This window comes from Procambarus clarkii, chromosome 28 (genome assembly GCF_040958095.1).
Source record: "Procambarus clarkii isolate CNS0578487 chromosome 28, FALCON_Pclarkii_2.0, whole genome shotgun sequence".
NCBI classification, from domain to species: Eukaryota; Metazoa; Arthropoda; class Malacostraca; order Decapoda; family Cambaridae; genus Procambarus; species Procambarus clarkii.
Window position 1 is genome coordinate 42,711,349 of NC_091177.1, and position 12,673 is coordinate 42,724,021.

General features: G+C 41.2%; 1 protein-coding gene across 1 annotated transcript; it reads left to right on the forward strand.

Moving 5' to 3' along the window:
• Positions 1-4,965: 4,965 nt before the first annotated feature.
• LOC138369471 (PE-PGRS family protein PE_PGRS26-like) lies at positions 4,966-9,697 on the forward strand. Its single transcript, XM_069332726.1, has 2 exons — positions 4,966-5,036; positions 9,364-9,697. The coding sequence occupies exons 1-2, from the start codon at positions 4,966-4,968 to the stop codon at positions 9,695-9,697; spliced, it is 405 nt and encodes a 134-aa protein (XP_069188827.1).
• Positions 9,698-12,673: the final 2,976 nt, after the last annotated feature.

The following is a 12,673-nucleotide window of genomic DNA, read 5'->3' on the forward strand; positions in this document are numbered from 1 at the left end:
TTTTACTTAACAAATAAGGAGAGAGTTTTTCACCATACATCCTATCATTAATCTGGAGGCGAACATTGACTCCCTCAGATATTTCATCCCTCAATTTGTTAATTCTGTCTTTTAAACTGGTAATTTCCTCATACTTGTCTAGTCCCATATTGACCTTTACATAAAGCTGTTTTAGTCTTTGTTGGAATAAGTTTAACAGACCATATTTTTCAGCAGCCTTTCGTTTGGATACTTTCACGAAGAAACTTTTGCATGCAACTTTACACATGTCCCACCACTCCAATAGACATCTGAACTTACGTTTTTGCCCAACCAGATGTTCCCACAATACTTGAAAATTATCAATTACATCTCTACTCTGCAACAGACTGCAATTGAGCTTCCATGACCCTGTCCCCACTTTAACCTGATCGTCAATAACAAGCTTCACCACAACCATACAGTGATCTGAAAAGCTGACCGGAACAGTACTGCAAGAACTAATTTTATCATGGAACGAGTGCATATATAATCTGTCAAGCCTAGAACCATAATTCTGGCGAACATATGTGTATTCATATACACCTCCGTTAATGCTATTTGCATCCTTTAGACCAATACATTTCAAAAGTGTAATTAAAGCAGGAGATACACATGCGTTCGACTGAATGCTACAATCTCTCATAGAAGTGACACAATTAAAGTCGCCATCAAAAATAACGTTACGCGTATCATTTCTGAAAAAATATAATAACTCGTTAGAGAACAAGTCCTCCCTCTCTTTCTTCCTGCGGGTGCCAGAGGGAGCATACACATTAAGTACAGGAATTATTGTGGCAAAAAAGGAAATCCTCGCATATAAAACATTACCATTATCATCCATTTCAGTATTAAGAACCTTGATGTGGGCTCGCTTACCAATCAATATCATCGTACCACCTTTCAACAATGTCGTTGGATTTATCAATATTTCAAAGAAATCAAGCAGCACATCAAGTTTCTTAACATCTTGAACATTGTGTTCTTGCACTAAAAGTACATCCAAATTATGATATTTAAACAATGATAACAGCTGCAACTGTTTATTTCTACAATTGAGTCCATTAATGTTCAAAGTAGCACAATTAAAATTAATAGGCTTCACGAATGGAATTTGAAGAGAAACCAAAATTACCCTTTATCCGTCATTATCTCACTTGACACTATCTTAGTGTCATCTTTCCCTTTTCGAAATTTAAGTTTAATATTTGCACTCGCGTCTCGATTCTGTTCATGTTCCACAAGATCCCACCATGCCTTATCACTGTTCTCTTTACCATGATCCTAACTCACCTGTTGTACTGTGCCCTCGCTACGTTTCGGTGACTCTTCGGGGCCTTGGTCACGGTGAACTTCAACGGCAACAACCTGCTCAATTTTTTCAGAGACTTTTAATTTAGCGGCGTAGTCCTTCATACGTTCCAGATCAATACTCCGAGTAAATTTTTTCCGTTTCTTCCCGTGACTGGTTACAGAACCAGCCTTCACACCCTTAGCCTTCACACCCCCAGCCCTCACACTACCCCTACCCTTTCTATCATACCTTACTGAAGAGGGTGGGGTTGCTCTCTGCACAGACATTTCTACATCACTATCCTCCATTGTGTCATCCTCTACATCCAGTTGACAACCAATTACTTGTTCCATCGTCACCTCACCAAGGTCAGCACCACCGCCAGCCTCGCAGCTCTTCGCAGCGTCAGCACCAATGTTATGGGCGTCCACATGTACAGTGTCCAGACTTACCTCACCCTCACCAGGGTTACCAACAGCCGGTAAAGTGTCCTGAGCAGTGTCGTCTGTACCTTCCTTGTCTGCATTACCTTTATCGTCCTGAACTAAGTTACCTTCACCGGCCGCATCCGCACTGGGAGTCACTTCCACAGACGTTTCACTTACAGAGTTGTGGGTTACTTCATCTACCTCACCTGGAACTACAGTATTTACAGCAGCGGGTTCATTTCCTGATACACTATCCTCTATTAATGGCGGAAAGTCATGTTCATGAAAAATGTTGATCCGTTCCGATGCCTCCACCTGGCAGGCAGCAGCCATGTGACCAGTACGCCCACACTTAAAACAAGTTTGCATTTGGCCATTGTATAGAAATTTAATATAATGACCTGCTACTGACATTGATGAAGGAATATTACGGTGAAGTTCCATCTTTACTGTTCGTGTTCCATTAAAACACCCTTTCCCTGGGCCATACGTATATTTATTAAAACGAACATTGTCCACTTTCCCATATTGTTCCAGTATGTGTACAATAGTTCCATTCAACATTTCAAATGGCGCATCCCTCACAGAAACGTATGTAAACGTTTTGCTCAAATTAATCACTTGTACTGATCCTTTCCCATAAGGTAAACTTATAATGTCATCATCATACTTCTTAAGAAACTCTGAAAACGCCACATTGTTTCCAAATTTCAACACCACCCTGTTCCCTGGCAGTGGTTGGTAACCAAATATTTCTTCCTGCTTGATCTGTAACACTTCGAAGATCGTGGTGGATACAAGGTTGGGAGCAGCATGACAACTAAACTTGAGTCCTATGGACTCCTTGCGCTTTAGTGCAGGTGTGTAGGAGCCCATGATGGCACATATACCACCCCCAGCGTGACGTTATCCGCCCATCCGTCAACACGCCGGCCAACAGCGACGACAAACACGTCCACCCACCAGACGCCAGTAGCAGAGCGAAGCAAAGCACGTCTGCTCGCCACCACGTCCACGACGAGACTCAGGTTAGGTTAGGTTAGGTTAGGTTAGGTTAGGTTAGGTTAAGCTGGGTGAACTAGCTGTACATGGGTGCCTGGGTATGGTTCCCGGTCTGTCACTATAGCAAGCCGTGTGGACCGTCTCTATATGGGCACCTGGGTATGGTGCCAGTCCTGTCACTATAGCAAGCTGGGTGGACCAGCTGTATATGAGTGTCACGAATCATCACGTGATTGGCTCTCAATGGAGTAAATCTGCATGAAGTGTGAGCGGTTGGATATGGTATTTAATAATATTGCATGCTATAAGTCATATGGTAATGAAAGCTGGTGTGAGAGGGGGTCAAGGAGTCATGGGCTTGCCTGGGGAGTGAACGTGTGTTGGACGCGAATCTTTCATGTGAGGAGGACTAGTCTTGTCCAGTGTAATGTTGCCAAGATGTTTCATAATTCAGTTATATGTATTCTTATAAGAATGTTTATGATTTTAGTTATCACTTTAGAATGTATGATATATTATGTTAGTGTGATTGTGTCAGTTTGGGAGTTGTTACTTCCGTATACAGTGTGTGAGTTTAATAGTTGTGTGAGATTTGTTGGTAACTGGGAGGTGAGGGAAGCAGCGTCTGAGAGGGAGTAGCGTCGCGTGTGAGACCTCAGTAGCGAGGAGTGTGGACTGGTGTCAACATATATTACTTAAGTAGTTGTATTTCTCTGTTGTTAAGATGTACTGTATGTAACAGGTCTGGCATATAAATAATAGACATATTAATAATAATTATTATTCTCAAAATGTGATGCCCAGTTCTCTGGTTTATATACATTTTCTTTTTGTGTTGTCTCCTATACGTAAACTGAGTGTATCACTAACATAGTATTTATACATCCATTTATCCCTACATAGACTTACATTATAATAAATTTGGGTGAATACAATGATTACGGAAATACAGTCAGCAAGACCAGTGGAACTTAACAATGAGTGCCTGGGTATGGTGCCAGGCCTGTTACTATATTTGCTTGATACCTGGTTGATGGGGTTCTGGGAGATCTTCTGATCTCCAAGCCCGGCCCGAGGCCTGGCTTGACTTGTAAGAGTTTGGTCCACTAAGCTGTTGCTTGGAGCGGCCCGCAGGCCCACATATCCACCTCAGCCCGGTTGGTCTTACACTTCTTGGAGAAAATTATCTAGTTTTCTCTTGAAGATGTCCACGGTTGTTCCGGCAATATTTCTTATACTTCCTGGAAGGGTGTTGAACAGCCGTGAACCTCTGATGTTTATACAATGTTCTCTGATTGTGCCTATGACACCCTTGCTCCCAACTGGTTCTGTTCTGCATTTTCTTTCATATCGTTCACTCCAGTATGTTGCTATATTGCTGTATAGATTTGGGACCTGGCCCTCCAGTATCTTCCACGTGTATATTATTTGGTATCTTTCCTGTCTCATTTCTAGTCAGTACATTTGGAGAACTTTGAAACGATTCCAATAATTTAGGTGCTTTATTGCGTCTATGTATGTTTCTCGACGGTAGGGATGACACGCCAGCAGGCCTTTTATTTTAGGGAAAAAGGGCCGGTGGCGTGTCGGGTTTCCAGTTAAATTAGAGAAGGGTCCGCTGGACTGTGAGGTTTCCATGTAATTTTCCCAGTCGTGTTTAGGGCTTCAGGTTTCCTTAGAATTTTTCAGAGATATACTTACTGCACTGTTACACTCATTTAAGGCCAAAATAATTTCAGAGATCTTAGAAGTTTGTAATCAAAAAGTCAGGGGCAAAGTCCACTCCCTTCTTTACTGAGAATAATCTCTACTGTCATAAACAGATATTTTAGACTGTATTCTTTTAAGTAGATATCTTACTTAGAAACGAGTATATCTATATAAGTAACTGAATTACTGGACTACATGAGACTCCATTAATTACCTGGCCTGCCCCTCCCACTCCCACGTCACCTGTTCCTACCTCGCACCCCCTCCCCCCTGCCAGACGCCGCCGCCAAGTCTATCTCATCAAACAGGTGTCACCGCCGTAATATCTGGCCTGCCCCTCCCCCTCTCTCTACCTGTTACCTCACACTCCCTACCCATTTCCGACCTTACTCCTGTCTTTCATCGTTCATATTTCCGTACAGCTATTTATATTTTAGATCTCGTAATGTTAGTTCCTTTACACCAAAACATATATCAGATCTGTTCTACACAAACCAAGCGAGACCTCTCAATATGTCGCCCAAGCCTTCAACACCTGACTTATTAAGTTGCCCCCAGGCTACCTGTCCCGAGACCCACAATATGTAAGCTGCCGCCGGCTACCTGTTTCCCCCCGGCGTTCAACACTTGACTACCTGTCAAGTCATTGCCAGCGTTCACCACCGTAATAATGTATATATTCAATAGGCATTAATGAAACGTATTTATTTATTGGTCAATATGAAACATTAAAACCCTCATTAACTCCACTCTAATACTCGGTCCACATAAAGCTTTAAGAGTGTCTCTAATCCAGTTTACACGAACAACTTGCAGCATACAGAAATAAAATTTGCCTAACAAAGGCAAATCCTAAAGGATTTTTTCAGTTATAACGAACAAAGGTTAGGGAAAGGATAGGTCCATTAAAAACCGAGACAGGTCAGATAACGGATAATGACGAAGAGATGAGTAGTATTTTTAATCAATATTTTGTCTCTGTATTTACTAATATTTACTAAAGAAGAACTTAACTCTATGCCTTCAGCCGAACAAGTCTATGTGGGTGGGGACGAGGACAGGTTGACTAGTCTAACAGTTACCAGGGATGATATTATTAAACAAATAGTAAAACTCACTCTAAACAAATCCCCAGGGCCGGATGAAGTGTTTGCCAGGGTGCTTAAAGTCGCAAAGAGGAGCTTTGTGAACCATTGTATACCATATTTAATAAATCATTAGAGTCAGGCAGAGTGCCAGAGTCGTAGAAGGTTGCAAATGTGGTACAAATATTTAAGAAAGGAGATTTATCCCTTGCATCAAACTATCAGCCAATCAGCCTAACATCTGTTGTGGGAAAGTTACGTGAATCGATAATTACAAATACCATTCATCTTCATCTTGAAAAACATAAATTAATAAACGAGTCACAACATGGTTTAACAAATGGCCGTTCATGTTTAACAAATTTGCTATCTTTCTATTCCAGCATAGTTGAGGCAGTTGATAGTGGTAAGGTTTGCGATGTTGTGTACCTTGATTTATGCAAAGCTTTTGATACAGTACCACATGAAAGACTGATTAAAAAGAGAGAGGCTCTTGGTATTGGGAGTGCTATATTAAGTTGGATTAGGGCATGGCTATTCCAAAGGAAACAGAGAGTTAATGTTTGGGGTTAAGTCAGAGTGGGAAAATTTTGTAAGTGGAGTGCCTCAAGGCTCTGTCCTGGGACCTCTGTTGTTTATAATATATATAAATGATTTAGATTCAGGTTTGAGTAGCAACATTTGCAAATTTGCCGATGATACAGAAATCGGTAAGAAAATTTACACAGAAGAAGGCTCACTATCACTACAAGTTGATCTAAATTGGGTTTTGAAATGGTCAAAAGATTGGCAGATGCAGTTTAATGCTGATAAATGTAAAGTTCTGAGGCTAGGTAATGGTGATAGAGTTACAAGATACGAGCTAGATGGTGATGAGATTGCGAAGTCGGATTGCGAAAGAGGTCTGGGAGTTATGATTAGTAAGAATTTAAAACCAAAGGATCAATGCATGAATGTTCGTAATAAGGCAAATAGGACACTGGGATTTATTAATCAAAGTGTTTGGAACAAGACACCTGGTGTGGTTCTTTAGTTATATATTTCTCTGGTTAGGCCCCATTTATATTATGCAGTTCAGGTTTGGTCGCCGTACTATAGAATGGACATAAATTCACTTGAACGTGTCCAGCTTAGGATGACAAAGTTAATTCCCCAAATTAGAAATCTTTCATGTGAAGAAAGATTAACAAAGCTTAAATTGCATTCACTGGAAAGGCGAAGAGTTAGGGGTGACATGATAGAGGTTTACAAGTGGATGAATGGACATAACAAAGGGGATATTCATAGGGTATTAAAAGTATGAACACGAAACAATGGGTATAAATTGGATAAATTTAGATTTAGGAAAGACTTGGGTAAATACTGGTTCGGTAACAGGGTTGTTGATTTGTGGAACCAATTACCGCGTAACGTGGTGGAGGTGCGGTCCCTCGATTGTTTCAAGCGTGGGTTGGACAAGTATATGAGTGGGATTGGGTGGTTATATATAGGAGCTGCCTCGTATGGACCAACAGGCTTTCTGCAGTTACCTTGTTCTTATGTAAAATATATGCATATTAGTCTCAATTTCAGTACATTGGTCACACCTATTGTTGTCCTTAATGCCCAACAACAACAACAACCTATCAATAGTAGGGAAGGTCTCATGAATATAGCGATACAATAGCTCACGTTGTTTTGGAGCAATATATTTAACATGTTGCTTGCCCATATTACTTGTCAGATAAAGAGTGGATATGCCTCCTCTACTCTAGGAACTGTATGTGGGAGCAGAACATCATACACTTGTATACTTTGTTGCTCGCTTACCACGTAGTCATGTATACTGTACGGCTGACCTGACAGCCACGTAGTCATGTATACTGTACGGTTGACCTGACAACCACGTGGTCATGTATACTGTACGGCTGACCTGACAGCCACGTAGTCATGTATACTGTACGGCTGACCTGACAACCACGTGGTCATGTATTCTGTACGGCTGACCTGACAGCCACGTGGTCATGTATACTGTACGGCTGACCTGACAGCCATGTAGTCATGTATACTGAAGAGCTGACCTGACAGCCACGTAGTCATGTATACTGTATAGCTGACCTGACAGCCACGTAGTCATGTATACTGTACGGCTGACCTGACAGTCACGTTGTCATGTATTATGTAGAGCTGACCTGACAGCCACGTAGTCATGTATACTGTATAGCTGACCTGACAGCCACGTAGTCATGTATACAGTAGAGTTGACCTAACAGCCACATAGTCATGTATACTCAGTAGATGTTAACCTAGTAACGACGTTGCCATGTATACTTTGGAGACGTTAATCTGGTAACGATGTTGTCATGTATACTGCAAAGCTTCTTGTCTGAAAACTACATTGTTTTGTACACAGCGAAGCTGGCATGTCTGGCAACCACGAAGTTCTCAATATTGTGGACCTGCTTGTCTGGTAAACCAAGAGGTCAGGTACACTGTGATGTTGGTTTACCTGGCAACCACATGTTCATGTAACCTGTAGAAGCCCTCGTCTGGCAGTCACATTCTCAGGTATACTGTGGAGTTGTTAGTCTAACAACCTGCGAACATAACCAGACATTATAACCTGTTCCTATAACATAACTAAGAACTAGAAGTTATAACCAGCAGTAATTATCTTCCCAAATAACTTGCAGTAATTACCTGCTGTAATTATCTGCCAAAATAAATCGCAGTAATAAGCTTCCGAAATAATCTTTATGAAGAGAAATATATATCATTGTAATCCGTTTTTATATGATATTGAATAAGGAATAATATTTTCATTAGAGATATTATGAATACAAATTATAGCTTGACATAATGTTGCAGCCCTGTCGGAAAACCTGACACCATTTAATATTACATACAATAGGCAGATAATATTGCTGCTGCCGTTGTATACACAAGTTACCCATAGAAAATGTAGCTTGTAGTGGAATTTTCCGTCAATAGAAAACGGGATATCATTGTGTGGTGGTAACGTTGATGGTTGAGTAGTCTGTAATGCCAGTCCAACCCGTTCTCGCAAATTTAATAAGTCAATATTGACTTAAATATGTGCATAGGTGACATACTTAACATAATAGATACCCTTAAAAAGATTCATAAAAAACACCGACCTTACCTAACCTTGTTAGTATCTTAAGATAAGCATCTTATTGCTTCGTAATTACAATTATTACCTAACCTATAATAGGTATAGGTTAAGTAATAATTGTAATTACGAAGCAATAAGATGCTTATCTTAAGATACTAACAAGGTTAGGTAAGGTCGGTGTTTTCTATGAATCTTTTTAAGGGTATCTATTATGTTTAGTATATCACCTATGCACGTAGTTAATAAGTCAATATTGACTTTACGAATTTGCGAGAACGGGTTGGCCAGTCACAAAGTATTAAAAAAAAAGTAAACTGCAGAAGGTGTATTCACAGTGTGATAAACTGTAAGATAAAGCAGAGGGGAAAAAACATTTAAATTTTTTTTACTTTGATAAAAATATGAATTAAATAAATTACAAAATATAACCAGGCTTGGCTTTAATACAAGATGTGCAAAACAAACAAGATGAATAATCAAATTTACGTTACGTTAAGGTTCAAAATAAAATATTGTCCGGAATACCATGAGCTAGTCTGACTAAATCTGCTACCACACTGAGATGTGTTAACAGGTCTACTCAGTTGAGCACTCAGGAGTAATCTGAATCTTGGAGAGGTTGGTGGCCCTATTTATACAGAATATCGGCCGAATAGATGGCGCTGATGTCGTCTTTTAACTATGAACCGGCTGTTAAACTGCTTGTTACAGAGGGCGTGGCCTCCCAGCGACCCAGGTGCGAGGTGGGGTGACGGGCCGTGGTGCCAGTGGGGTGACGGGCCATGGTGCCAGTGGGGTGACGGGCCATGGTGCCAGTGGGGTGACGGGCCATGGTGCCAGTGGGGTGACGGGCCATGGTGCCAGTGGGGTGACGGGCCATGGTGCCAGTGGGGTGACGGGCCATGGTGCCAGTGGGGTGACGGGCCATGGTGCCAGTGGGGTGACGGGCCATGGTGCCAGTGGGGTGACGGGCCATGGTGCCAGTGGGGTGACGGGCCATGGTGCCAGTGGGGGACTGGTAGACTGTGTAGACATCTGGAAGTAGTTGTTCTTGGTTGCAGTTCTTGATTACATAGACGTGAATGAGTAAAATAAGCGATAATGGAGTAGGCCGAATCTCTTCCTAGAGATTTTACTGTGACAATTGCCACATAGTACTAAAAAATCACCAGCTATTCTGTTGGAAATTTTTCTTAAATTCATTAGTCTTTGAACTTTTAATATCATAAAAACATCTCATTTGAATTAACTTAATTATTAGTATCAATATAGAGTAAATGTGACCCTTCTATCACTTACTGACATTGGACAAGGAGAGTCAGGAGAGTCAGTAGTGAGAGAGGTCAGCCATTGTTTGTTAAGACCAGAGGCGCTGGGGAGCAAATTCAGTTCCTATAATTCTCTTGGACGATGTGTTATGGAGATCAAATTATTGCTCTACCAACATTAACACGCTGTCAACATAAACAAGGGAAGTGTCTTACCGAAACCCGTTTATCTAATCATTTCTGGCCAGTTAATGTTAGGTAGATAAAGGGCGAACCAGTTAGTACACGAACGATCTACTCAGCACAGGGTAATTAAGCCTTGGTTCTTATCTTATACAATATACAGTGTTTTCTCTGATATAGCTGTCATATATTAGGATTCCGGCTTTACAGCTAGTGCCCTTTGACAGGAACAAGAAGAGGAAGCAAGAATTAATCGTGGTACATCAGTTACTTGGGGTGCTGGAAGCTAGCCTCTCAAGAGGATAATTTGGTGTCTTCATCCTAGTTATACCTGGACGACTAAGCCAACCATACAATAAGATAAGGCACCTCCTCAATTTATATACTAATATATGTAGTTTAATACTGTAGTTTGATTGGTTGCATATATATAAATTTAATGTAACCCCCCCCCTAATGTGTAAATGTGTAAGGATCGATTTGTGAGAACTATTGCAGAAATACAGTCCACTTAACATCATACCAATTGCTATCGAAATATATAAATTAACATAAATATAAAATCTATATAAATTCATGTAAATTAAATAAATATAAATCTCACAGGTCGGTTCCCACAAGCCCCGTGTGTCTATTTTAAAACTAAAAACTAATTGGGGATTTATATTAAAAGTGAGAATAAAGTAAAATAAAATCCTATTAATCAGCCGTAAGAAACTGCAGTATTATCCTGCTGTAATAACCACTCGTAGTGATCTCAGGTAATTACCAACTGTAAAGAATAACAGCAAACACCTATAGTAATAACCGGAAGTAATAACCTTTTGCAAAAGTTTGCTATAATAACTCGCCTTAATAACCTACAGAAATAACACATCATATTATCATGACGAAATTGCGATAAGAAATAACACGAATAATTCCAGGTAATATCCAGCAAAAATTATGACACACAAAAACATGCTGTAACACCCTGTATACCGAGCTCCACATGCTGTAACACCCTGTATACCGAGCTCCACATGCTGTAACACCCTGTATACCGAGCTCCACATGCTGTAACACCCTGTATACCGAGCTCCACATGCTGTAACACCCTGTATACCGAGCTCCTCGTAATTCCGCGTCCCAATAACAAGTCTTATCTAGATTAATAATATTTTCGTAATACCCTGATATAATAACCCACAACAACAATCAGTTTGTGTAAATGATCAGACGTAACAATCAGATGTTAAATTATCCCTAGTTATACTGACCTGTTAAAATAACCCGTCTCAATCATCAATACTTATAACTTGAATACAAAACCTACGAGAATACCCTTTGTAATGATAACTCAGTAATAACCTACAATTATTGACTGTTGTAATAATATCCCAGAGTAATAACCTATATGTTCAGTAACTTTTTAATCCCAAATTATATATTTTGTTCTTAGTCGCTTTTAATTGTTATTGAAGCCAGACTTCTGAGGTGACTTTATGTTTCATCTGTTTATGTCGGTTGCTGAGTTTATTACGTGTTTGGGGAATTTATATTTAACTGTTGAAAAGATTATGGGGTCGACCTGAGGACCGTCGTGACCCCAGCGGGTGACCCCACACACTGACCTGAGGACCGTCGTGACCCCAGCGGGTGACCCCACACACTGACCTGAGGACCGTCGTGACTCCAGCGGGTGACCCCACACACTGACCTGAGGACCGTCGTGACCCCAGCGGGTGACCCCACACACTGACCTGAGGACCGTCGTGACCCCAGCGGGTGACCCCACACACTGACCTGAGGACCGTCGTGACCCCAGCGGGTGACCCCACACACTGACCTGAGGACCGTCGTGACCCCAGCGGGTGACCCCACACACTGACCATGACTCTTCCTATTTAATAAAGTCATCAACCCTGCATTATATTCACCTCCCCAGGTGAACAACCAAATAATTCATTACAGTAGCAATCCGTATTAATCACACTCCATCCCTATCATTATGGCACTGTGAACACTCCATCTCCAGCATTATGGCACTGTGAACACTCCATCCCCAGCATTATGGCACTGTGAACACTCCATCTCCAGCATTATGGCACTGTGAACACTCCATCTCCAGCATTATGGCACTGTGAACACTCCATCTCCAGCATTATGGCACTGTGAACACTCCATCCCCAGCATTATGGCACTGTGAACACTCCATACCCAGCATTATGGCACTGTGAACACTCCATCCCTAGCATTATGGCACTGTGAACACTCCATCCCTATCATTATGGCACTGTCAACACTCCATTTCCAGCATTATGGCACTGTGAACACTCCATACCCAGCATTATGGCACTGTGAACACTCCATCTCCAGCATTATGGCACTGTGAACACTCCATCCCTATCATTATGGCACTGTGAACACTCCATCTCCAGCATTATGGCACTGTGAACACTCCATCTCTAGCATTATGGCACTGTGAACACTCCATACCCAGCATTATGGCACTGTGAACACTCCATCCCTAGCATTATGGCACTGTGAACACTCCATCCCTATCATTATGGCACTGTCAACACTCCATT